This window comes from Pseudorca crassidens, chromosome 15 (assembly GCF_039906515.1).
Source record: "Pseudorca crassidens isolate mPseCra1 chromosome 15, mPseCra1.hap1, whole genome shotgun sequence".
In the NCBI taxonomy this organism is placed as follows: domain Eukaryota; kingdom Metazoa; phylum Chordata; class Mammalia; order Artiodactyla; family Delphinidae; genus Pseudorca; species Pseudorca crassidens.
This window is the reverse complement of record NC_090310.1, coordinates 36,218,852-36,246,286: the sequence shown is the minus strand read 5'-3', so window position 1 is coordinate 36,246,286 and position 27,435 is coordinate 36,218,852. Positions and strand designations below refer to the sequence as shown.

The window sequence follows — 27,435 nt, the reverse complement described above, 5'->3', positions numbered from 1 at the left end:
AATTAGTGATGTTAAGCATCTTTTCATGTGCCTATTGGCCATCTGTATGTCTTCATTGGAGAAATGTCTATTTAGGTTTTCTGCGCATTTTTTGATTGGGTTTTTGTTGTTGTTATTGAGTTTGTATAGTTTTTAAATTAAGCCCTTGTCTGTCACATCGTTTGCAGATATTTTCTCCCAGTTCGTAGATTGTCTTCTCATTTTGTTTGTGGATTCCATTTCTTCGCAAACGCTTGTAAATTTGATTAGATCCCATTTGTTTATTTTTGCTTTTATTACTACTGCCTTGGGAGACTGACCTAAGAAAACATTGCTATGATTTATGTCAGAGAATGTTTTGCCTATGTTCTCTTCTAGGAGTTTTATGGTGTCATGTCTTATATTTAAGTCTTTATACCATTTTGAGTTTATATTCATGTATGGTGTGAGGGAGTGTTCTAACTTCATTGATTTACATGCGACTGTCCAGCTTTCCCAACACCACTTGCTTAAGAGACTGTCTTTTCTCCATTGTATATTCTTGCCTCCTTTGTTGAAGATTAATTGACTGTAGGTGTGTGGGTTTATTTCTGGGCTCTCTATTCTTTTCCATTGCTCTGTATGTCTGTTTTTGTGCCAATACCACGCTGTTTTGATTACTGTAGCTTTGTATTGTCTGAGGTCTGAGAGGGTTATGCCTCCAGCTTTGTTCTTTTCCCTCAGGATCGCTTTGGCAATTCTGGGTCTTTTATGGTTCCATATAAATTTTAAGATTATGTTTTCTAGTTCTGTGAAAGATATCATGGGTAATTTGATAGGGATCGCATTAAATCTGTAGATTGCTTTGGGTAACGTGGCCATTTTAACAATATTAATTCTTCTAATCCAAGAGCATGGGATGTCTTTACACTTCTTTGAATAATCTTCAATTTCCTTTATCAGTGTTTTATACTTCTCAGCATATAAGTCTTTCACCTCCTTGGTCAGGTTTGTTCCTAAGTATTTTATTTTTTTATGCAGTTTCAAAAGGGGTTTTTTGTTTTTTGTTTTACTTTCCCTTTTTGATATTTCATTTTTAGTGTAAAGAAATGCAACAGATTTCTTATGATCCATGTAAATATTAATGAACCCATCAGAACCATGAGTCAGAACAATCCACTGCACCTCCAGCCTGTCTCCTGGAACCTTTCTCCTCTCCTGGGAGTGCTCCCAGGGAGGTCCAGAGTCCTCTCAGGCAAAGCAGATGCTAGTCAACAAGCTGACTGTCTACAGGGCTTGCCATGAAGTGGCTTGTTCATGATCTGTTTCTGGGATCCTGGAAAAATGTTTTTGGTGTCTTTCTGGAAAGGCTGATTTTGGTAAGTCACCTGTCCCCCTGGGTGTCAGGAAGGTTGTGATCCAAGAGAACACATCACGTCTTTAAATGAAGAAGCGATTTGTTTGTTTCTTGACTTTCATCCTTCATGGTGCCCCTGGGGAGAGAAGTTTCATTCTGCATGCTATAAAGGCCTTGGGTGGGTGTTTCATTGTAAAATGGGACAACAATACTGACTTTTCAGAGTGATTGGGAGAGTAAATGAGGACATTGAGGAAGGACTGTAGGACTGTAACACAGTGTGTAGCACATAGCAGACACTTAGAAACTACATGTTCACTCAGATTACATTCAAAAAGTTCCATTATTCTGTGTAAGTGCTTCTGTTGAAACCCTCATCAAACCGTCTTGTAATCACACATCTTCTCAAAGGCAGAGAACACATCTTAGTCACTACTGGTACCCACAGCTCCCAGCATAGTGCATGGCTAACCTTAACTGAAGGAAGAAGGGAGGACAAGCATCCAGTACCCAAGCTCGGCCCTCATCTCACTCACACTTGCTTTTTATTTATGAAAATATCATATTGTCCGTGTAAATAAGATCTCTGAGAGCATGCAGAGACGCTGGTAACAGTGGAAAACTCTGTTACTCAGAGTCAGAGGGAAGGAAACTTACTTTTCACCGTATATCCTTTTGTTCTGCTTTTAAAATTTTACCATGGGCATGCATACTTCTTACTTTTTTAAAATATTTATTTATTTATTTTTTGGCTGCATTGGTTCTTCATTGCTGTGCGCAGGCTTTCTCTAGTTGTGGTGAGCAGGGGCTACTCTTCTTTGTGGTGTGCGGGCTTCGCATTGTGGTGGCTTCTCTTGTTGTGGAGCACGGGCTCTAGGTGCGCAGGCTTCAGTAGTTGTGGCATGCAGGCTCAGTAGTTGTGGCACACGGGTTCAGTTGCTCCGTGGCATGTGGGATCTTCCCGGCCCAGGGCTTGAACCCGTGTCCCCTGCGTTGGCAGGTGGATTCCCAACCACTGTGCCACCAGGGAAGTCCAGGGCATGCGTACTTCTAAAAAAGTGTTTGTCATAAAATCCCCCCAAGTTAAACCAAAACCAAAATATGTTGGATACATCTGTAAAAATCATATAAAGATGAAATGTAAATGGTTAATAAAAATAGAAAAAAGTGATCAAACTTACTAAGAAGTACACATTAAAATAATGAGATATTTTTCCCCCTTATAGAGTGCAGAGAGGTAAGGAGGGATGATATCCCATGTTGGTGAGGATGTATGAGACAGGAGGCAATGTGGCATTTGTTTTCAAATGAAAATGAAATGTTTTCAAATTGAAATCAATTAAAAATAACCAACATTCGGGACTTCCCTCGTGGTGCAGTGGATAAGACTCTGCCCTCCCAATGCAGGCCTGGGTTCGATCCCTGGTCAGGGAACTAGATCCCACATGCATGCCACAACTAAGAGTTCACATGCTGCAACTAAGGAGCTGGCAAGCCACAACTAAGGAGCCGTGGAGCCACAACTAAGGAGCCTTTCTACCTCAACTAAGGAGTCCACGTGCTACAACTAAGGAGCTGGCAAGCCACAACTAAGGAGCCCTGGAGCTGCAACTAAGGAGCCCGCCTGCCTCAACTTAGACCCGGTGCAACCAAATAAATAAATATTTTTTTAAAAGAATATATATTATATATATATATTTAAAAATCAACATTCTAGGAATTTTCGCTAAGGAAGTAATCTGAAATATGTGCAGGTTTCTGTCCAAGGTTTTTAGTGGCAATACTGCTTACAACCTGAATGTCCGGGTGTTGGGAGGGAAACCTTATCCCCAGCCCCTGCTCTCCCCACCTCCCCAACCGCAGTCTATCTATGATAGAGCAGTGAGTAGGGCCCTGGGTGGCTGGGATCACCTAGCGTTGGCAGAAGACAGCAGTACCCAACCTTATTCCTCTATGCACCAGAGAGAGATGAAAATTAATATGCTTAATCTCGCCTTAATTTCTGGAGAGATCTTGGCCTTGGAAGTTTGTGGAACGGCAGAGAAAGTTAATTCCTATTTGTTACAGTGAGCATGTACTACTTCCATAATTAGAGTAGTTCAGTCAGCCGGGGCTCTGGAACGGCAGAGCCTGCCCATGGAGATGGTAGCTTGCGGCTCTCCCTGACCCAGCCGAGCCTGATTACCTCCCTATCACAGAAACTGGGAAAGGGCTCTGCAGCTGAGGAGGCAGGAATTGAGGGTTTGTTTCCCTTCAAGAGCTCCACAGAGAACCACTCTTCTTGGCAGCTTGGAGCGTGGCTCGAATGCAGAAGTAGAGACTGATGACGCCTCCCACTGGTAGTGCCTGTAGATATCTCTGTGCTTGACCCATGGCCAGAGGGTAAAAACAGTCATGAGTAGGCAAGAGAAAAATAACAGTAAACTTGAAGAGACTTGGCAGCCAGAGGGAGAAGGAGCTGGCAGAACCCTCAGAATAGGCAGCTCTTGAGGAAATAGAACTTATGAAAGAGACAGATGGCAGCTCTACCCAAATACGATGACTGGAAGAGATTGGATTATAGCAAAACTTTCTGGAACTGAAAAGCATGTTTTGTTTTGTTTTGTTTTTAAATTTACATTCAGTAGGGACTTCCCTGGCAGTCCAGTGGTTAAGAATCCATGTTTCCACTGCAGGGGGCACAGGTTCGAACCCTGGTTGGGGAACTAAGATCCCGAATGCCGCATGGTGTGGTGTGGCCTAATTAATTAATTAACATTCAGTAGGTGAATTGAAGGAGAGGATGGTCATCATAAAGCCAGTGGTCTTTTAGATCAAGTGGAAGAAATATCTCAAAACACACCAAAAATAGAGAAAAACCAGGAAGCAAAGAGTTGGAGGAGCAATCAGTATTGAGCTCAGTGCTGATTAGACCTTTCCTGAACCAATTCCTGTGGTCAGGAGATGCCCCTTCCCACTTGCTGGGTTATCTGAGCCAGTCGCTGAGCCAAGGGAGAATGGGTTGAACTTAACGGGTTAGACCAAAGTAGGGACCATTTTGGGGTGGAGTCAATACCACCCACACAATGGGATAGAGTGGAATTTTTTTAAAGAAGACAACTACCTGGAATATCCCTTGTAGTAACACATGGTACCTGACTGAAACCATTGTCCTGAGGATAAATGAGATCCTGTGTAAGTTGCTTACACAGTGCCCAGCACATAGTAAACCCTGGGGGAATAGTTATTATTTTCTCATTTTTTTAGAAAGTGCTTTTAAAGTTTTAATGGATGTAGATGCCCTTCTCAGTTTTGACAATTCATCTTATTAGTGCTCTATGTAGAACCCTGGAAACAACAGAATGGTAACTCTGCTGCACTTACAGAGTGCTTCATGCAAATTCTGATTCAGTCTTGTGAGGCTTGAGGTTCTGCATTTTAAACAAGCTCCCTGGTGATGCTCATGCTGCTGGACCACAAGACCACACTTTGAGTAACAAGGACCTGGGAAGGGTTTTGCCTTTCCTGTGTGATTGAAGGGGCTTACCACTGCCCCCATGTTCCATGGATGGGAACATGACGGAAGGCAAGAGAAAGGATGATGAAAACAAGCAATTTTCTTTTTGTAAAACCTCATCCTTTTAATTTAAAATTTTCAAACCTTCTGAGTATTTGAAAGAATAATGCAGTACACACCTATGTACCTTTCACCTAGCTTCACCAATTATTAATATTTAAGCAATTTCCTCTTAAGGGCATGCTTAAGAACTTAAGTTGTCCACATCACTTCCACTCTTGTCCATCGGTAAAAACTTTGGCATATAGCCTCACATTGCTGCAAGGGAGGGTAAGAAGTATAAGCTCAGCTTGACAGCTATTACCTGCTATAGGGGGTGCTGTTCTATTACTACAAGAGGATATGAGAAAGCAGTTGCTTTTTAAAAAGAAGGAAGATGGGACTTCCCTGGTGGTCCAGTGGTAAAGGATCTGTCTTCCAATGCAAGGAACGCAGGTTCAATCCCTGATCGGGGAACTAAGATCCCACATGCTGCAGGGCAACTAAGCCTGTGCCACAACTACTGAGCTTGCAGGCCTCAACGAGAGAGCCCATGTGCCGAAAACTACAGAGCCCACATGCTCTGAAGCCCACACGCCACAACTAGAGAGAGGGAGAGAAGAAAAAAAAACCCGCATGCCATAACTCGAGAGAAGCCTGCCTGCCACAGTGAAGAGCCTGCGTGCCCGCAATGAAAGATCCCACATGCTGCAACTGAGACGCGACACAACCAAAAATAAATAAGAAGGGAGAGGAGGAGGAGGAAGACAGTGGATACTAGGGGACAATTAGCCACCTCTAACACAGTGACTCGCTGGATCTCCCAACCAGTTCTCTTCAAAGTGTATTCTGGAAAGACTGAAGCTAAATTTGCAGCCCATCTCTACAAAGTATGTAGGACTTCAGAGTATGCATTTTATACCCGCCTCACTGTTGATTGTTCTATCTTCATTTATATTAAAGCTTTTTTTTCAAGTTTGATTATAATAGTGACACACTAAATATAATTGTATAGAGTGCTTGAAATGCTCTGAGTGGACCCAAACACGTTTACCACAGCATCTTTGCTTACAATAGCATGTTTGCAGGACTTAAAACTGTAACTCTACCGAGTTGTAAATGATATTATGTTATCATTTGCCTGTGATTTTTCAGCCTTTAAAAAAATAGGAACTTACAGAAACTGTTACAGAAAGGAAATACAAGTTGCTTTACACAAATCAAGATTCCATCAGTCACTAACGTCATATTATGTAGACAATAGAATATCCTGGTTGTTTTACATCCCCTTGTTCCACTACTCTTGATCTATTTATACCAATTGCCTTTAAAACTTCTAATCTCTTTAGGTATATTTTCTTTGTCAAAATGTTAAAGAATATGCATTCAACATTTATGAGATAGTGTGATTTTATTTTATTATTTTAAAAATATATATTTATTTATTATTTATTTGTTTTGACTGCGCCGGCTCTTCGTTGGCGGACTTCTTAGTTGCCGCATGCATGGGGGGATCTAGTTTTCTGACCGGAGATCAAACCCAGGCCCCCTGCATTGGGAGCCCTGAGTCTTACCCACTGGACCACCAGGGAAGTCCTGATAGTGTGATTTTAGACTGTTTTAATCTGTGATAACGTTTATTCATTTGGATGTGAATTAAATCATTTTAGGGTTGATAATTTTAGCCTTCCGATTCCATTCTTTGCCCCTGTTACCACTGTAAGTTATTTGAAGGCAAAGAATAAATCTCTCCTTTAAAGTTAACATCAGAGTTTGCTCAACACGAGTCCCTTAGCAACAAAATTTGAGTTAGGTTTTGTGATGTAGTACCTCCTCTAACTTGAGGGCAACTGACCCCCGTCCATTTACACAGCGACAGCCTTAACTGCCTGTCTGCGGAAGCTGGACTCTGGCTGCCGGCCGACGTCCGGCGCTGGGCGCGGTGGCGCTGCTCTCCAGCTGCTGTCGGTCCTCCGATCACGCTTCCCTGGCTTGACAACCCTCCAGCTGCTGGAGATGGAAAAGCTCAAACCCTAAACCCGAACGAGGGGAGTTTTGGCCGGGAACTGGAGGGCTGTGAGCCTCCGGGTCTGCGCGAGGACGCTCAGCTGTGCCCGAAAAACCCGAGCCGGCCGGCTACCAACCGGACCGCGCCCCCGGCGTCCATACCCGCCAGGCTCGGGCAGTTCAAAGTTCGGCCGGGTCCAGAGGGATCTCGGACCCTCCGCTGGCTCTCAGAGCCTCGCCAGCCGCTAGCAGGCGCGCCGCTAGCAGGCGCGCCCCCAGCCCCACCGCCAGCAGCCCAGCCTCTACTGTGTTCGGCTTCGCGCCAGGCCTGCCAGCTCCTAAGATGGCGGCGGCGGCGTCGAGAGGTGGCGCCCCACGTGGGCTCCGGTGGCCAATAGGCTTTGGGCCTGCGCCGCCGGCCCGGAGCGGGAGGCGGAAGTGCTTCGGGCAGCAGCCTCCTTCCAGGCTGCGGCCCCTGCCGGTTACATAACTCGTTGCGGGCTGCGAGCGGCCCCACTTCCTGGCTCCCTGAGAACGGAGGATGCGCTGAGCCCCACAACGCCGTCCGCTGCCGCCGGCTCCCTCCCGAGGTGAGGTATCCCGGGCTCTGGCCTGCAGTGTGGCGCTGGACCCGGCCGGAGGCGGGGGTCGTGAGAGGCAGGGAGCGCAGCTGGGGGGACGGCCGGGGTGCAGGGGGACCGAGGCGGCCCTGGCGGGGCGCGGAACTGCCCGTCCGTTCAAGGGAGGCCGGGGGCGCGGCCCACGCCAGTCGGAGCCCAGATCTTTCCGCGGTGTTTCGGGACGGCCTCAGAGCTCACGCTTCCCGGGGTGAGGAGGGAGCCGCGACCCCAGACTCCAGGGGTGCCGAGAGGCGCGATTCCGACCCTTTTGCCTGGGACGCCACCGTGCGAGGCCCCAGGACGAGTTGGTGGGGAAATTTGGAACCGCAAGGCAGCCTGCCCCTTACTACACTCTAGATCTCACGGGAGGTGCAGGGCCTGTCCTCTTCACAGTTGAGCGATTCGCCGCTGCCTCGCCCGGTCCTACCTCTGCTTTAGTACTTGTTGCACGGATTGTAGTTATTTGCCGACTTGTTTGCCCTCCCGTGAACTCCTGAAAGCCTGGGGCTCTTTCTTGGTCGTCTCCACATCTTACTCCTTCAGCTGTACATTTTGGTTAAGATAACTGATTCCTTACGTTTTTGGTAGTTTACAGACTGGCCATGCAGACCCCTACACCACCTCTGACCTCTTCTGCCCTATCGGGCACTTCCCAAGGAATAGAGGGAATCTATAGCTTCTGTGGTTTGTGCCCTGGGAAGATTTTCAGGGAGGCTGAGCGCCTTCCCTAGACCACTAACAGCAAAGATCTGTGTGCCCAGCGGGTGACGGAGCCCAGGGCCTGGAGATGAGGAAAGGAGTTACTCTGCAATAAACATGGACACTGCCTGCTTCATTGGTCTGTTTTCATTCTGCCAAATGCTTGAGCCATGCCATTTTCTTACTAATTTGTCCTGAAGGAAAAGGATAACAGCCCCACAGGGTAATTCCCTGTGGTACCTGGAGTGGTTGTTAATCAGAGTCAGAACTGGAGAGAACATTGCTGGTTGCAGATATTTACCGGAGCATGGAAGGCAGAAAACTTCTAGTTAATGCTTAACTGACAACCGGGAAAATCACTGTGACTCCAGGTCATCTATAGAAATACCACATTCCATGTAGTACTTTGTGATGTATAGATAAGTCATAGAAGTTCTTTGGCCAGTAGTACTGGATTGTGAGGTGGGGAGAAGGGGAGTCTTGAACAACATTGAATTAAAAGGGGCTGGAGTAAAACAAATACTCTCTTACAAGAATCCCTGAATTGAGTTAAGCTCAGTTAGAGAAGAAGGGATTCCAGACCAGAAGAAACTCAAGGGTGGCTGAAGTATAAACGTCAGTCATTTAACAAATGGACAAAGTCAGTCATGGCTGTGCGCATAGGTCTTCATCTCCCTTGTTCCAGGATTTTGTACGTCACAATTAAAGTGCAAACTGCCCCTTTGAGAAAGCAGTGTGCGTGAGCTCCTTCTCCTTTGGGCCACAGTTTGCTGGAGTTCCATCTCACTGGGCTTGCAGACATGCTGGGTTTCTATAAAGATGGTTAAAACCTATAAGTAACAAAGTCAAGGCGTGGTGTCGTGTTCACAAGCCAGAATAAAAAATACAGACACTTTTTTAAAAGGTCTGTGTGTGTCTTATTTTTAGCCTCTCCTGTTGTAACTTACAGTGACTTTATCACCATGTTTATTTTAACTGCACCCACTCTCAGACTTCAGATGTGACTTGTTGAGGTTGCTTGGCAACTTGGCCTCTGCCTGGGATGGAAGAAAATTCCTGGATGTTAGGAGATTGGAGAGGTAAAAGACACCCAGTAGAACTAAGAAGGTTGGTGCTGTCACTGCTCACCAGGTGCTCCACCCCACAGACTGTCCCAGCCTCAGTGGACCTGCTAGCAGCAGTTTGTCTTCTGGCAGCCCGAGGTATGTTTAGACCAGGTGGACACAGCATCCTTACTTGGCAGCAGCCACAGGGAACACAGTGTAGAGAAGAATCCTCAGAGCTCTGAGTGTGGGGCAGTGCATATCTTTGCTCTGCTAAAATGGCCCAGAGGTCTCTCCTTGTTGGTGACAGCTCTCCTGCCTGAGTAGAAGGCTGGCTGCTTGTCAGGCCATGTCTTCTCTTAAATGGTGGCTCCTGCATCTCTACATCTTACTGCCAACACCTCCTTCCCTGACAACTCTTTCTGGAAGGAATCCACAAAGTCCTCATGGCTTTTCCACCTCAGTTCTTCGTTTGCAGAAAGCTAGATTGGGATATAGACTCTGTGTTGAAGCTGGTCCTGCTTCTGTCCATGTGCAGTGCTTTCAAGTAAAATGCTGATTTGTGAGATGATACTGGAACTCCTGGGTCTCATTCTGGCTAAGTCCAAATGTTGAATTTCATTCAATGAATATTTCTAAGTGTCTTTGATAACTCCAGGATCAGGCCTCCTTCCCTAAATATCATTCTTTTTAGGGTGACCTCTGATAGAGGCTGGCTGACAGGCTAGGTCAGGGTTATCTGAAGCCCAGATATCTTACACTGCTGATTAAAGAGAGGCCTATGTGTTTGAAAACCCAGTGAGCACATACATAGTAGGGTTGACGTTCCACTCTGAACCTGAAGGTGTTTGCTCAGTGCTTATGGAGTGATGGGAAGGGGATCTGAGCAGGGAGCCAGGGCTTTCTGCAGGAAGTAGTTTGGGGTCTACATCAACAGTGGAACCAGTGCTCCATTGAGTGCCCCACTGCAGAGGCTGGCAGACACGTGACAGTCACCCCGAGGTGCCCACAACACTGAGCCTGGATGGTCAGGTGGAGGGGGAGTAACCACGCATGAGGGCCAGTCCGTAGTCCCTTCCTGTGGGCATCTCAGACTCCCCATCTCCTCACCTGAGGCCCACTTCCTGCTCAGGCAGGGCCTACATGGCAGGGAGGGGTCCCACACTCTGAATATTGATGGCGAGAACCACCTGTGAGTGTGACAACGTAGAGACTTTAAAATGTCTCTTCCAATTCATAGACTCTTAGTGCCAACGTTTAAGCCGCATACCCTTGGAATAGCACGGCATTTGTTCACTGGTACCAGAAGTAAACATTCTAAACGTTCTAATAAGATGCACAATTGTAAAGAAGCAAAGAGGAGCTGATTGTGGAAAGGGACACAGAACAAATGTTTGTTCCCTTTGCTTCCACAGGAAGACCAAGGAAAAGTATTTTGTCATCTTTAACAGACTACATTAAAAAAAGAAATTCTTCCCAGTTCTATTTCTTGTTGTTATTAGAAAGCAAATTGTGTTCCTCTTTTTTGTTTCCTGCATTCCTGAAATAGGGCAGCAAAGTATTTGGGCAGCAAAGTAATGAAATTTGAGCCCATCTTAAAAATAACTGAGAAGAAAGCAATTTCATTTGATAAAATAGTCTTTGGGTAATTGTCCCTTAGCTACTGAAAATGATTTTTATCTGGAAAATGTTAATACAACAATATTTCCATGGTTTCTGTAGCATTCAGTAGCTGTTTGCTACTTTTTAAAAAAAATTTTTATTTTTAGAAGATGACTCCTGACTAGTTGTAAGCTATTCAGAAGGTCTTGCTGGTCAGATATTTGCTGCTCTTTCTACTCTTACTGTCAAATTACAGTATTGCTTATCCTCTGGCCTCCCATTTTTTACTTTTTTGTTGAAATATACACACTGCTTGACCCAGCGGTCATGGCATGAGCGTACCAGTGCAACCACCACCTCAGAAGACCCCTTGGGCCTCTTACCAGGCAAGCCCTCTCCTATTTAAAAAGTTTATTTTCTTGTAGGAAACACAAGAAACTATTAACCGTCATTTTATTGGGACTGGGGTGAGGAGGGGATTTCAAGTTTTTGCTTCACTTTGTGTATGGATTCCTATTTTACCATGAACATGTGTTCATAGTAAAACATAGTTTTAAACAGCATTTAACAAAAGGAGAATGTTCTGTTTAAACCTTTCTTTTTAAAATGGCTGTCCTGAAACCTATGAATAGTTTTAAAAATTGATTTTTGTATGGCCACTAAATTTTTCTTTTTAATAGTTGCACAGGAACTCTTTAAAATATTTTCACAAGTATATTTGGCATCCTTATCCACAACTACCTCCTCTTTGCTTCATTACAAATGTGGGTCTGTGTTTAGAATGTTTATTTCTGGCATCAGTGCATAAATGCCATGCTGTTCCAAGGGTATTTGGCTTAAATGTTGGCACTAAGAGGGTCTCTTTGGGGGCAAAATGGGTAACCATTCTACTTATACTTTGAAGAGACATTGTAAAATTCCCAAGTTGTTACTAATTAAAACAGATTATTTTAATATAAAAGATCTGTTCATAATTTTCACGTACCACCTGGAAGTCTTGTTTTTTTCTGTTAATAAAAACAACCCAAGCTCATTGTTTTTTTAAAAAAAGCTCAAATGATACAGAAGCGAGTGATGTGGACACCAACGTCTGCCTTAATTCCAGAGGCAAATGCTGACTGGAGGTTGAATTACTTTTAAAAATAATTTTTTTTTTTTTTAAAAATAATTTTTGTTATAAAAGTTAACCTCGTGATCAAGTGTTAATTTATACCGAATTTGACCCACTTTCACATTTAATATCTTTTGGCTTCTGAAGGATCTTAAATGCAAACCCAGAGAAGTAGAGATTAAAATCAAACATCAAACAAAAAAACCCAGCAGAGTGAGATGGGAAAAGTGTAGAAAGGCCAGTGGTGGGGCTAGTTTGCTGCAGGGGCAGCGGTGAGGAGCAGGCAGGGTTTCTGAAGCCCGATGCCCCCTTTGCTGTGCTTTTCTCCTTCAAACTGAGCAGCCAGCGGTCCATTTCACCCACTACCCCAGACAGTGCTGAGGGCACCTGCAGCCGCCTGAGTTTTCTGTGGAAGAACTCACTCACTCTCAGTTGGGTTAGAGCCCTCAAGAGGGTCCAGTCTTGGGTGTCAATCAAGGATGTGTATTTAATTTTTGGCTGCACCCTGTGGCATGTGGAACTTCTGCGACCAGGGATCGAACCCATGCCCCCTGAAGTGGAAGTGCAGAGTTTTAACCCGTGGACCGCCAGGGAAGTCCAAGGATGTGTATTTAATACATACATTTTACTACTATTAAATGCATACACTTACCACCATCAGCCCCAACCTAATATTTACAAGTGGTTTTTTTGTTGTTTGTTTTGTTTTTAAATCCAACTGGTTGACCCACTCCCTCGATCTGAACTGGGAATCAGCATTCTTGGCAACCCTGTCCCAGCTTGACCAAGATCCCCAATTGAAAAGCCACAGGGCAGCGGCACCTCTTGCCCAGCCATCCTGGTGGCCCGTCCAGCCCAGGCCCGGCTGTCTCCGCTTCGCGCTCTGACCGAGTCCGTGGGTGTGAACGTGCGGTGGGCAGCAGAGGTGCACCTGCACTTCGTTTCCGTTCCAGGAAGAGGAGACGTGCCCGAAGCTTTCAGGAGAGGGGACCTCAGGGTTTGCTCTTGGCTCCACATCTCTGGCCCCCAGTTCAGTGGCCCTTTTTCTCCCAGGTCACATTCTTGTCTCTGTTTTCCCTCTTTGTCCTTGTCTGTCCCCAAACCCGGACTATAGTTCCCCAATTCTGACCAAGTGGGGCCACAAAAGACGAACAGTCCTTTGGCTGCCCGTCAACTGCTGGGATGCTGGTCCTTAGAACAACCACAGGATTCTGCCTCTGCAAGGAGTGGGGGGGGGGTGTCGCAGGTGGCATATGTGCACAGTGGTCCGAGGACATGCCCTCCGCATCTGGTCATTTTACCATGGACATGAGGTTAAAAAGCAAAATGATGAAATAAAATTTAAAACAAAATAAGATCTGTCTCATCTTGGGATATGGTGTAAAGTTAAAGGGCAGAGCTCTGAAATGCAGGATGCCCTGAGCTGTGTAGTGCCCTTATCTCTGCCTTCTCATCCTCGAGAATCTGCTGATGGCCCAAGTTTCAACTGCGGGTCCCCAAGTTTCCCGGCCCCTGGCAGAGAACTTGGCACCTGGCAGTCGTGACCACCTTTTGCAGAGGGCTTACATCTCACTGCCTGGCAGGCGTTTTGCACGCTTCCTATGAGGACTTCCATCCCCGCTTTATAGCCCTCCCTGCGGCTCATAGCCCGCACATGGCAGGTGGCAGGACAGTGAATTTGAACCCAGATCTGGTGGCCTCAAAGCTTTGCTTAGCCCTGGACTCTGCTGCCTCCTGCTTCACAGGCCCTCTGAGAAATGTTGTGAATCAATGATCCTCTTGTTTGTTTGTGTCCCACGCACATGGGACGTTTCGGGCCTCAATATTTTGCCTCCCAGAACTCTTTGATTCGAGGAGGCAGAACAAATAAGAAAAACATGATCTTTTTTTTTTTTGGGCTGTGTTAGGCCTTCGTTGCTGCGTGGGCTTTCTCTAGTTGCAGCGAGCCAGGGCTACTCTTCATTGAGGTGCGCAGGCTTCTCATTGCAGTGGCTTCTCTTGTCACGGAGCATGGGCTCTAGGCATGTGGGCTTCAGTAGTTGTGGCACGTGGGCTCAGAAGTTGTGGCTCGTGGTCTCTAGAGTGCAGGCTCAGTAGTTGTGGTGCATGGGCTTAGTTGCTCCACGGCATGTGGGGGTCTTCCCGGACCAGGGCTCGAACCCGTGTCCCCGGCATTGGCAGGTGGATTCTTAACCACTGTGCCACCAGGGAAGCCCAAGAAAAACATCTTGACTGAGGCAAGGGGGTGGATTCCCCACCTTTCCTGTGGCTGAGGGAGGAGAGCATCCCTTCCCACAGTTGTGTTAACCCCTCCCAGCCCAGCCTGGTGGACAGCACTTTTCCTGTTCATTGATGTGCAGTTTGCCTCAGAATTCCTCAAGCAAAAGAAGGGGTTTCTGAGAGTATTTAGGTAATAGTGCAGAAAAACACACACCTTCCTTCTCCTCTCAGTAGCTCCTCCAATAATCAGAGATGTCCAGTGATGCTTTTTGCTGTGACCCCAGTGCCTAGAGCAGGCCCTGGGTTTTTAGTACAATTTTGGTAAACAAATGACTGAATGGATTCTCAGTGTGGAATGCGCGGGAGGTGATAGAAGCTTTGGCCCAAAAGAAAGCCAAAATGGGCTGTCCCTGGGACTGCTCCTGGACCACCTGTTGTCTTATTTTTAAATTGGGAAGTGTGCAGATGCACACAGTTGGTGACCCCAAAGGACACGTGGAACGTCACCGCCAGCCCGGTGGGTCACCTTTTGCCCCCTCTCAGTGTCGTCTGACCCCCCCAGCCACATTCTCATTTCTGTCGCCATCGGTTCCTTTAGCCAGTTTTAGAATTTCACACAAATGGAATCCTCCACTGTTATCAGTTCATGTTTGAAGGGATGTGTCTTAAATTGTGTGTGAGGAATACGTGGGCTCTCCTCTGGGCAAGATGAGGTGGGTTGTATGAGGGAGGCTCTTTGGAACTGGAGTGCTGGGTGTTTGTTTCTTTTCGCCTGTAAATTATTCATGTTCCTCCCACTCTGAGGCTTTGGAAGGAGCCCAGGCTGCTTTGGAGACGGCTTGCCCCACCACGGGCCGCTGCTCATTTGAACAGACAAGCTGTGCTGAGCGCTCAGTTTCCCTCACTTGACGTTCTGAGCCCTTCAGCCCATTTTACTGATGCGCAGGGTGGTGCCCTGTGTCCATCACTGGCTTATAGTTCCTTTTCTGCGTCATCCATCCTGAAGGCAAGAGCTTGGAGTCCATGGCTGTTGGATTTTTCAAGCTGATAGGCCTGGTGCCTGCAGAATTTCACACTCCTGAGGGCCCAGCGGTCTTTCATTCTTGTGCCATGGAGGAGTGTGTGCTAATCTTCCCTGTGCTTCACTTGAGAAGACACCTGGAGTGCTGGGGACAGACCAGGGCGGTGCTTTGTCACAGGGTGCAGGGAGCTGAGGGCTCAGGAAGGGGATTGACGGAGATGTGAGCTGTAGTGAGTTTAGGGAGGTGACTCCTGAGGGAGGCTGCTGGGTTGCAGCGGGGGAGACTGTCAGTGCGTTGTCACCATGTGCCGGAGCAGAGGCCAGGCCTGAGGGGAGCTGGGGCAGGAGTAAAGCAAGAAGTGGCAGCAAATGTGGCAGTGCGGGCAGTTCCATTGAAGGGAGAGAAGGTGGTGGGAGGCTTGTCCAGGAGAGGGTGCGTGGTGTGCACTGGAGGGTATTTGTGCAAAAGAGAAGATTGAAAATATTGGAGAAGGTGGTGCTTGGGTCAGGGAGGAAGGAGATGTGGAGCTGGGCCAGGGACTGGGGTGTCCCTTAGTGGCCACCTCATTTATCTTCCCAGCGACGGATAGGAGAACTGAAGCATGCAGCAGGACAGAGATGTCCCAGTGGACAGCAGAGCTGGGATTGACCCTGGGCATGGTGGCTCCAGCATCCCTGCAGGGTCTGGGAGCATGTGGAGGGCACAGAGTCCCGAGCACAAGTGGAGGGTGGCCTAGCCTCAGCAAGGAGAAAGGACCATTTTGAACCAACAGGAGTAAAAGAAAAGAAGGAAGGGGGCTTCCCTGGTGGCACAGTGGTTGGGGGTCCGCCTGCCAATGCAGGGGACACGGTTTCGAGCACTGGTCTGGGAGGATCCCATATGCCGCAGAGCGACTGGGCCCGTGTGCCACAATTACTGAAGCCCGCGCGCCTGGAGCCCGTGCTCTGCAGCGGGGGAGGCCACCGCAGTGAGAAGCTTGCGTGCCGCACCGAAGATCCAACGCAGCCAAAAATGAATAAATAAAATAAATTTAATTTAAAAAAAGAAAAGAGGGAAGGGAAGGGGCAATGTGGTCATGGCTGGCCTGACCACTGGCAGTCTGCTGAGGTCAAGGTGGAGTCCAGAGCACTTCTCAAACCATTAAGATGATGGGAGCAGTTTTTAAAAGTTAAGTATGGCCTGTTTGGGACTGAGAAGCAGTGCCTTTGAAGGAGGGAGAGGCCCTGTGGACCTGGGGCATCAGGACACAGTCTGTAGAGGGGAGTGGTCTCCAGGAAACAGGGTTGTGTATGGCTTTCTTCACTGGTTGGGAGTGGAATGCACCGTGGGGATCTTGCTGGTGCCAGGAAACCCCTCCAAAAACTGGAACAATCCCATTCCAAGCTCCTAGGTTCTGAATCCCAGCATTTGGCAATGGGAGGGGGATGGAAGATGCTCCTGGGATGTTGGCTTTCACTCTATCCGTCTGGCTGAGCACTCAGAGGCGCTCGGGAAGTGTGGTCGGGGAGGGGATGCCTAGGTGATCAGGCACCACCTCCCCCCCAGCCACCACGTGGACTTCAGTACAGGGACCCGAGAGGTCATTTCAGCTCAGAAGGAAGTTGAGGCTTGCAGACAGCCCACAAGGACAAGGTTTGGGGAAGGAGAAAGGATGGACCGAGAGGTGAGCCGGTGGGTCCTTCATTGTCTTGGAGAATCCGGTTTCTGTCCCTCCTGGAATTGTTCCACTCACTGACCCCTAAAGGCCAAGGACAGGATGAAGACCCAGGAAATCTAGGGAGAACTCTCCCTGCAGTCCTGAACTATGCCTTCTCCCGTACAGCATGTCCCTGCTTTCATAGTATCGGCGTGTCTGTGTCTTTGTAGAGAAACGTACAGAAAGGTGGCCTGTGCGGCTTTGGTGCCCGTCCACTAGCACCCCAGGCCTTAAGACATAGGGCTGACTCGGGGGCTGTGCTCTGGCTTCACCCACCGGCCTCTGTTCTCTAGTGAGTCTTCAGAATCCTTGTCTCTTAAGCCCTTAGGGTGGCCCATAGTGATAGGAGATTAGTTCCAGGCAAACAGGTGGGGTCCCCACAGGTGTCAGATATCAGTCCCCAGCCTCTCCTGTAGCGGTGGACCAGCCACACCAACCTCCCACCTGTACCACCGCTGCCGCCTTGACCTCACCCTCCCTGGCACCATTCCTTTCTCTCTGGCACACGGGCGCCAGATTCTCCATTCCCCAAGCCTTCCTGCCCCCTTCTCCACTCCTGTTGGTTGGGCTGGGACAGATTAACACTATGACATGCTGCATTTTCCCTTAGTTAAATGTGACGTGTTTCTATTTTTAAATCAAGGCATCTAAAGAACTGGCCTTTGAAAACACGGAAGTACTTTTAATAGGGATGCAAGAATCCACAAATAGCTGTGTGTCTTAGAGCCCAGTGTTTTTCTTGAAAGTTGAACAGGGAACAAATCCTGCCCCTTTGGTCAAGAGCATTATCCCAAGGGTACTAGGGGGAAAATGTATAAATCCCAGGACATAAGAGATGGTCATTTATTATGAGTCTCTCTCTTTGCTATCAAGCCTCAATTTTTTAAATGTTTTAAAATCAACTTTATTGAAGTTTAATAGACATATGACAAAATGTACCCAATGAGTTTAATGTGTGTATATATGTGTGTGTGTACATATGTGTTTGTGTGTGTAACCACCACCATCAAGATACAAAACATTTCCATTCCCTCAGGAAGTGCCCACTCAGCCTCCTTGCAATCAGCCCCCTGCCGCAGGTACCAGAGGTCAAGGCCTTGCTTCCTGTGGCTCCGGGTGTCCTGTGTCTGCCTGTGACCACCCAGATCCAGGCTCTGCAGCTGGTTTTCTTGGTTGCCTGCACTTGTCCTGCCAGCTCCGGAGGAGAGACTGATGAGAGTGAGCCGACGTATCCCGTCCTGTAGCTCCTTTCTGCGGGAGCTCAGAGCACATTTGCTGTTGGTTGAGAGAAGAGTGGGGCACAGCCAGTGAGACACCTGGAGCTCTGCCAGGGGTGGTGAGGGTGGGCAGGCATGTCACCCTGTTTCTCAGGCTGGCATCAGCCCATCAAACCCCAGACAAACCACCTGGAGCTGGTTTTCCAGGAAGAGGACGATGTGGAGTTTCCTGGTGCAGGTCAGGTATTGGAGCCGAAAGTTGATTTGAAATTCATCCGGTGATTTGTACTTTGTGTTGACTTCCCAGACAGGGGCAAATCTGAGCCTGATCTTTCCTTTCTCAAAATCACCTAAGCAGCTTACCCCGTGAAAACCCATAGACAACACAGATGCACTTGGTTGAGCCTTGATAACTTTCTTTGGTCACTTCTTACACACTCCAAGCCAAAGACAGATTTTTTTTCTTTGAATATGAAATATTAAAATTGGCCCACATCTGGAGTAAGCTACCAGATCGGCCCTGGTGGGCTGGCGGCTCTTCCTCATCTCTGTGAGTCTGTGCCTCCCTCCAGCCTCCCTGACCTTCAGCCTCATCTTCCTCAGAGCACCCCCATCCCCAACCCTGGCGGGCCTGGCTCAGAGGCAGGGGCTGGGGGAGGTGGGGTGTGGACCAGCCCCACTGCAGGAGGCCCTCTCTGGTACCACCTTGAGCCCCTGCAGTTTGACTTGCAGGCTGCAAAGTTTCTGATTCTTTCTGGAATCTACTGTGACTTCCTTCAGAAAGAATAGTTTTTATCCATTTCACCAAAGAAACGTTTACTCTCAAGATTGGGGCTGGTTTTTGTTTTCTTTTTTTTTTCCCCGTACACGGGCCCCTCTCACTGTTGTGGCCTCTCCCGTTTCGGAGCACACGTGCTGGACACACAGGCTCAGCAGCCATGGCTCACGGGCCCAGCTGCTCCACGGCATGTGGGATCCTCCCAGACCGGGGCATGAACCCGTGTCCCCTGCATCGGCGGGCGGACTCTCAACCACTGCGCCGCCAGGGAAGCCCTTGTTTTCTTTTTAACAGCTTTATTGAGGTACAGTCCACCTACCATGAATTCACCCAAAGTGTACCATTCAGTGTTTTCAGCGTATTCACAGAGCTGTGCAGCCATCACCATGTTCAGTGTCAGAACATTTTCACCACTCCCAGAAGAAACCTACACCCTTAGCCATCACCCTCCAAGCCTCTCAACCCCACTCCCCACCGTAGGCAACCACTAATCTGCCTTCTGTCCCTATGGATTTGCCTGTTCTGGACACTTCATGGAAATGGAATCGTAAGGTGCAGTATGTGGCCCGTTATGTCCAGCCTCTCTCACTCAGCATCACGTTTGCCGTGTTCATTCACATCGTAGCACGTGTCAGTGCTAAATATTCACCGCATGGATGCACACATTGTATTGGTTCAGGCATCCATTGATGAACATTTGGGTTGCTTCCACGTTGGGGCTTTTTTTTGGTGAGCTCACAGTGGGCTCTAGCTTACACTCCTTTGCTCAATTTAGAGCAGGGGTTGTGCCATCACTGGAGTGTTGAACAGAACGTGTATAGGGCATCCTGTTTGGCCACTCAGATTAGGCAGGTGGTGATGTATTGGGGCTTGTCCCCCAGGATTTTCCCTAAAGGCAGTTGCCACAGGGAGAGGGGGACGCCTGTCTCAGGAGCCTTCTCTGGAAAGACTGCACTGAGGGCCAGGCCTCGGCCTCAGATGGTGCGGGGTTGTCGACCATCCCAAAGGCTCGAGGTTTTGACTGCGGTTTCCTGCGTTTCCCCACTCTTGGCCGCGAGGGAAGGAGAAGGGGCGCCAACTGGCCCCGTGGTTAAGACTTAGCCCCTCTGGCAGCTTCTAAGGCGGCACCCTTGTCCCCGGGTGTCTACACCCTCCTCTTTAAAACCACGGTGGAGTTTGGGGGTTGTTTAACTTGAGTCCCGGACGGTATTCCTGCCCCCGGAAATCTCCGAACCAGGCACCCAACCCTCCAGGGCTCCCGCGTGTGGCCGGTGGGCAGCCGCGGCCAGCAGGGAGTGCGCTGTGCTGTTCCCAGCGAGGGGTGTGCAGAGGTGGGGTGGCCACTGCAGGGTGGCCTCGTGCAGAATGGCAGAGGTACCTCCATCAGTCACCTGGGGAAGCTGCCGTCCATGCCGGAAACTCAGCCTGTGGAGAAGTCTGGCAGGTTGATGGTTAATTTTAATTAGGAATATTTTCACACATACACCTGGTGTACCCGTCTTCCAGTTCAATGGTTGTGAACATTTTGCCACTTTCGCTCCAGCTAAATTCAGCTCCAGAACATTCTGAATTTCACCCCTTTATGTCCAGCGTGCATCTCTTCAGGAATATGGACATTTCCTACACAACCACACTGCTGTTTTCATGCCAACAAGATTAGCAGCACCTCCGTGGGTGCTTTTAGAGGTTTTTTGTGGACTCTCTCCCTTTGTGGGGGAAAGAGGGTCACATGTGCAGTGGGTTGTTTAGAAACCTCGCAGGAAGCAGTGCTTTGTTGTGGCAGCTGTGATGTGTTGGGCCTCGTTCTGCTCCTGGAACTGTACAGTCTGGGATGACCGTGAAGCCACGTCCTGGCTGTGACTGCCAGGATGTATTCTGGACAGAGATGACTCATAAAACTCAAGAGTTGCCATTTTTGGGGCTTCCCTGGTGGCGCGGTGGTTGAGAGTCCGCCTGCCGATGCAGGGGATGCGGGTTTGTGCCCTGGTCTGGGAGGATCCCACGTGCCGCGGAGCGGCTGGGCCCGTGAGCCATGGCTGCTGAGCCTGCGCGTCCGGAGCCTGTGCCCCGCAGCGGGAGAGGCCACAACAGTGAGAGGCCCGCGTAACGCAAAAAAAAAAAAAAAAAAGAGTTGCCATTTTTGGTCGACAGTCCATTTCCCAAGAGGTGGCCGGCCTGAGGTCCCTGAGGTCACATTGACCAGAGCGTCCTGGGCACCATTGGTGGTGGGGGGTGCTGCTGAGCAGTGGACCAGCCAAGCTGTTCATGAGAGATGGAGCTGGACAGCATCTTTGGTTTCTGAAAGTGTGTCCCAACAACAAGAAAAACACAGGCAATGTGGGAAGGTCAGATTTGCCAAGTCTGGGAGGATTTTTTTGTTGTTTGGTTGGAGTTTTGGTTTTGTTTTGTGTTTGGAGCCGAGAACTCAGCCCAGAAGCTGTGGCTGCCCTTTCTCCAGAAGCCTCTCACGTTAATGTCTGTGATGGCCTGGTCCCTGGTCCTGTCATCTGAAAACAAGGACGTGGGCGGCTGTCTCTGCCCTGCCTGAGTGGGCTCTCAGAGGTCCCCTCTGAGTGACGAGTCTTCTCAAGAAGGGTGCCTGTTGGGATCCACCAGGCCTCAGGCAGGAGCTCACCTGCTTCTTGTCCTGATGAGCTTCCCTTCACGCTGCCAGGGGGTCACAGGAGGGGCCCCACCTGGCAGACCCCACGTGGGCAGTGTGTGCAGCGCGCAGGTGCTGGCTGGAAACACGGAGGAGGAAGAGAGAGCAGGTCCCCTCTCATCTCGGCTCTCAAGCCATGCTGTGCAGAGGGACCTGTCAAGGTGGCATGGACCTTACCCTGCAGGGTCTGGCGAGAGCTGGAGAGACAGAACCCGATGTGGGCACAGAGCCATGGAGCTCCTGTAGTACCTCCTCTGCCTCCCCGCCCACCCCATGTCTGCTTCAAGGTCACCAAGGTCACCATGTTTCCAGCCCCGTGGACCTGACCTTTAAAGCCCCCACCCCAGCTAGTCCGTGTCAGACTGGCTGGTGCCATGAAGGGGAAGGGGGATGGCGGCAGACCTGTCATTGCCCAGTGACCTTGGCCATCCCTCAAAGGAACCCTTCTTGCTGGACAGAGCCTACTGGGGTCATGTCCAAGTCTGAGACTGAGCAGCTGCCCCACTGGCCCTGTGGTCAAGCCTCAGGGTGGATTCGGCCCCTGGCAGGTGACAGGTTAGGACATGGCCTTCCCGGGGACCCTCATGGAAATGCCTGTGTTTCATGGGAACCAATCAGGAGCAGGGTCAGGACAGCAGGAGGGCACTGCACTTGGGCTCCCTTTGACCTTTGGTCATTGCCTGGACCCTCACGGTGCCCATTCACAGAACTGTGGTTTCTAGAGTCAGTTTAGGTAACTTCAGGCTACCCCTTGCCCCAACTCTGATGTTTATTATGAAAAATTTCAAATATGTAGAAAAATTGAATGTGTGAACAGTAAGTTCCTATTTTATATCAACCTGCCATTCAGGTCCAACCGCTAATAGCGTTTTGTCACATTTGCATTCTAAGCAGTTGAAAAATGTTTGAACTGTTTAGTTTTAGACCTCATGATACCTCACTCCAAAGTATTTCAGCAATGCATCTCCTAAGACTTTCTGCATAAGCACTGTACCCTCCACATCTAAGTCAGTTAATTACAGTTTCATGATAATTTCATCATAAATTCATCATCTACTGTCCAGCCAATATTTAAGTTTCTCCAAAATGTTGTTTGACTTTTTATATTTCCCAGGAAGAGTTTACACATCACATTTGGTTGTAGGTCTCCTTGTCTTTTTTAGTCTATTTTTTTTAATGACATTGACTTTTTTTATTAATAAATTTATTTATTTTTTGGCTGTGTTGGGTCTTCGTTGCTGGGTGCGGGCTTTCTCTAGTTGCAGCGAGCGGGGGGCTGCTATTCGTTGTGGTGCGTGGGCTTCTCATTGCGGTGGCTTCTCTTGTTGCAGAGCACGGGCTCTAGGCACATGGGTTTCAGTAGTTGTGGCTCGCGGGCTCATTAGTTGTGGTGCGTGGGCTCTAGAGCGCGGGCCCTAGAGTGCAGGCTCGGTAGTTGTGGTGCACGGGTTTAGTTGCTCCGCGGCATGTGGGATCTTCCCGGACCAGGGATCGAACCTGTGTACCCTGTATTGTCAGGCAGATTTCTTAACCAGTGCACCACCAGGGAGGTCCCTAAATGACATTGACTTTTTGACGAGACCAGGCCAGTTGTCTTGTAGAATTCTACCCGTTCCGTGTGTGTCAGATGTCATGGTGCCCGGGTGCCAAGTGTTACCTGCAGTTGTGAAGTTAGGCCTGGAGGCTTGATTGGCTTCAGGCCTAGCATTGTAGGTAGGAACCTTGAGGGCTTTGTGTATTTCACAGGAGGCACTGGGAGGCTGGCCTCCATCCCTGGGGGACGTGAGACTGCAGGATCTCAGGGGTGTGAGGTTAGGCTTTTCCTTGGCGATCGCTGAGTCCTGGGGGTGCAGGTGCTTTGTCAGAGTCCACCCATGGCCTTCCTGCCTGGACTGAATGTAGCTTCCTGATTTAATCGTTGCAACTCGTGGCCCCTGTCTTGAACTTTTGGCATGTCTTGAAGTCCTTCTGTGCGCACATAGGGGAGGAGAAATGGCCCACCCAGCAAGTGCCACTCTAAATCCAGCAGTCTCTGGGGCTGCTGAGCCCTGGGTCGTTTGTTGGCAGCCACTGGCCCAGGCTGGGAGGAGTTGGGGCTGGCAGGGCCATGTGTCTCCCCAGTGGAAAAACAGCAGGTGTGAGGGAGACGTGAGAACCTCTGGGCAGAAGTAGGGCTGGTGTGGGCGCTCAGCGGGCAGCTCAGAGGGGCCAAGAGAAGAGAGAACACAGACCAGAGTTGGGCTGCCCTCTGTGGGGCTCAGGAGTATCCCATGTGAGCAGCGAGGCGACCCTGGGTCCCCATCCTCCCAGGCCTTCCCGATCCTTGGTTTCCTGCCCTGAAGGGACGGTGGAGGTGGGGGTGTGCCTGTGATGCCTAGTGCAGGGAGTGTTGTGAGGGGAGGAACACTCCATCAGGGGGACGGTGCGAGCTTTCCCACCTTGCTTGCCTCACAGGTTATATGAGGAGGAGGAGGTGGCAGCGTGGGTGCGGCTGCCTCCTGACACCTCCCTCCCTGCAGGTGTGAATGACAGAGGTGGTGCCATCCAGCTCCCTCAGCGAGGTCAGCCTGCGTCTCCTCTGCCACGATGACATAGACACCGTGAAGCACCTGTGCGGCGACTGGTTCCCCATCGAGTAAGTTGAGCAGTGTCCCCAGCTGTGGCTTGGGGGATGGGGAATGGCGGGGGGGATGTGCGCAGAGCTGCGGGTGCCAAAGCTGAAAGGCTTGCTGTGAAGGTGCCGTGGTGGCCCAGAGTGACCTCGCCTGTCGGGGCCCCGGGCCCTGCTCCCTGACTACCACCAGGCTCTTTGCACCTCATTATGTTCCTAGAGATCCCCGAAAGGGCTTGACTGAGAATCTTTAGTTACAAAGATGTTCCATGCAGTGCTACTTACAATATTCAGAAAATTGAGAAGCTACTTAAGTATCTTAACAGAAAGGAAGTGGTTACATACATCGGGGTATGTGTATGCAAAAGTATAATGTTATTCTGCCGGGGGAAAAAAAACCTGTCCTAGAGGTATATATGTTGACTAGGAGAGTTTTTTTATGAGATATTAAGTGGAAAAAGCAGACTAGAAAGCAGTATGTACCACAATCCCCCTTTTGTTTAAGAACACATACAAGATAAAAGCTGAGGAGGATATGTACCTCGTAGCAAATGTGTTCGGTAGTTCGTGTGGGTGGATGATTAACATCCACAAGTTTGTCTGGTTTTGCTTGTCTGTACTTCCTACATTTTTCTGTAATATGCACATAGAGCTTGTAGTGAGAAAAATAGTGCAAACTTTTAAAAATTAAAAATAAACAAGATCCTGCCAATCATCACATTTCCGTGAGCCTTAGCCTCAGATGTGTTTAACCTGCTGCCGGCAGGAGGGGAGGGATTCCCTTACGTCCCTGATGGGAATGTGAATTGTCACCTTCTGGGGCCACGGGCTAGCGGTGGCTTCATAGGTTAGAAAATAAATGTCATCCCAGCAGTCCCACCGCTGGAAAGTAATCCAGTAAGTCCGAGGTTAGACCCCGCTGAGGGTGACCTGGGGCAGGTAGAGCCTCACCAGCCAGAGCCTCTGTGCCTCTGAGTAGTCCGACCTGCTTGCCTCTCCTTGCAGCTTCCTGGGCCTGAGGCCTCAGGTTCCAAAGATGAGGGAGAGAACTTCAGTCCCATCAGACCATGTGGTGGCAGCTCCCCTCCTGGCTGCCGCGCCACCCGGCACTGCTGCGGTTAGAAGGCGGGAGTGTGATGAGGACCAGGAGAGGAGCCTGGGTGATGCTCAGGTTCTATGGAACCTTCCAGTGGGCGGGTGGTGGCCTCTACAGTGCAGACCCGAGTAGAGCACCTCTCTGTGTCGCCAGGAGGGTCTGAGACCCTCCTCCAGCTCTTGGTCTAATGAAAGGCATCCTGGGCTAACCCGCTGTGTCCGTTAGGAAACAAACCCAGACACCCTCCTGACCGAGCCTTCTTGGCTGTGGCTGAGTCTGCCTTTTCATCACTGCATCACTGTTCTTTTCCCTGCTCCCCTCGGACGGCACTTGGTGAGCAGCCCCAGTGACCCTGGATACACCTTGCCCTTGAGGCCCAGTCCCTGAAACTCAAATGCCACTCTGCAGCAAACCTGGCTCTCCCCACACCACTTCCCCCAGTCTTGAAAAAGTCTCACAGAATTCTTGGAAATCACCCAAGTGTCCACGGGCTGCGGGGGTCATCAATCTTAACTCATCCACCTGACCCCCCAGGCACTGCTCTCGAGGGGACAGCATCATCAGAGCTTTTCCCCTCTTGTCTCTGTGTCTTGTAAGATCGTTTTCCTATCAAATTTCCAGTCCTGTCTGGACAGATAACTGCTTTCAGAAGATGATACTCTGAGAGTGATACACTTCGGTGGAGACTGAGCGATGGGCAGACCCCTCGTCAACCCTGAGTGGTGGACAGAGCAGCCTAGGGTCCCCTGTGGTTCAACTCTCTGAAGCACGACGGGGGTTGGACTTGACCTGGCCAGTTCATCTGAGTTTGTCTCCTCTTCAGGTACCCAGACTCATGGTATCGTGATATCACCTCCAACAAGAAGTTCTTTTCCCTTGCCGCAACCTACAGGGGCGCCATCGTGGGAATGATCGTAGCTGAAATAAAAAGTAGGACCAAGATACACAAGGAGGTGAGTGTATGCGGCAATGACTTGGCAGTCGGTGCCTCTGGACAGGACTGTGGGGCCTTGTGACACAGTCACGCTGCCTGCTCTGGCCCTTTCTCTTGGGAGCCCAGACAGCGTGTGAGATTCGTACCTGGTTGGTTTCTTTCTGTGTGTTCGTGACACAGTCGTATATGCATTAAGTAACACGACCACAGGCTTCACAATGACAGCCGTTTTGAAGTAGGGAGGCGGGTAAACGGTACACTGGCCTTTCTGCGGGCTTCGAGTCACAAGAGCAGGAAGGATGCTTACCTCCCTGAGACCGATGACAAGCCCACCTGTGTCCAGGCTAACTGTGGTGTGGAGGGTGGGGCGGGGATTGGGGAGCCGACCCACTCCCAGCACGTGGGAGCCACTCAGTGAGCAGTGGACGGGACACAAAGACCAAGTCGCCAAGTGTCCTTTTCATTGGGTAGAGAAAACCATACACATGGCAGATCCTTCTAGTTCTTTGTGAGGTAGAAGAAATAAGAACCGTGTGCTGGTCGGATTCATGACACTCCCGGTCCAAAATTGCATCTCCGGAACCAAGAGACCCACGTGGGGCGGTGTGTCACTTGGCCTGGCCCCGGCAGCGGAGAGTGGTGGAGGGAACCACTGTCCACCCTACCCCCCGCCTCCCCCTTTACTGTGAGATCACCTGGGGCTGTGTAGGATCCCTAGTTAAAACATTCACACTCTTTTGGGCTGTCTTGTCTCTTGGCGGGTGGACTGTCACGTGCTGAGGGCCCGCTGAGCGGTTCCTTCTTCCCGCTATGACTTCACTCGTCTGGCATCCCTGACCCTCCTTGTCTGGTCTACCACCCACCCCAAGAGAAGCGATTTTTTTGTGTGCTCTTACATCTGCAGTTTCTCGCAGAAGGGCCCACACCCTCTTGTTTCCATGGGGGTGGAGGTGACCCTCTATTGTCTTCTGTTCTGTTCCCTCTGCCCCAGTGTCCCCCCAGGTGTCATGGCTGGGATGTTGGCAAGTGAGCTGTGTCCTACAGTGGGACCGGGGCCTCCACTGCTGACGCGACTGTTTCTGACTTTCTCTTTAGGATGGAGATATTCTAGCCTCCAGCTTCTCTGTTGACGCGCAGGTTGCGTACATCCTAAGCCTGGGAGTAGTGAAGGAATTCAGAAAGCACGGCATAGGTAAGAGTGGCAGAGCTCATAAACCACCACCACCAACTCGCCCCCCCCCCCGCCCCGTTCTGACGATTGTCTCTC

General features: G+C 49.6%; 1 protein-coding gene across 4 annotated transcripts in view; it reads left to right on the top strand.

Annotated features, from left to right (window-relative positions):
• Positions 1–27,435, top strand: part of NAA60 (N-alpha-acetyltransferase 60, NatF catalytic subunit) — a 38,636-nt gene that overhangs the window by 8,380 nt on the left and 2,821 nt on the right. For 2 of the 4 annotated variants that reach the window (XM_067706831.1, XM_067706833.1), the window contains 3 exons: positions 24,047–24,162; positions 26,058–26,187; positions 27,264–27,360. In XM_067706831.1, coding sequence (XP_067562932.1) covers positions 24,053–24,162; positions 26,058–26,187; positions 27,264–27,360 — 337 coding nt within the window. In that variant the 5' untranslated portion in view covers positions 24,047–24,052. Of the gene's footprint in view, positions 1–7,283; positions 7,448–23,981; positions 24,163–26,057; positions 26,188–27,263; positions 27,361–27,435 lie in introns of those variants that run through there. The other 2 variants (XM_067706834.1, XM_067706832.1) reach the window with 2 other exon arrangements.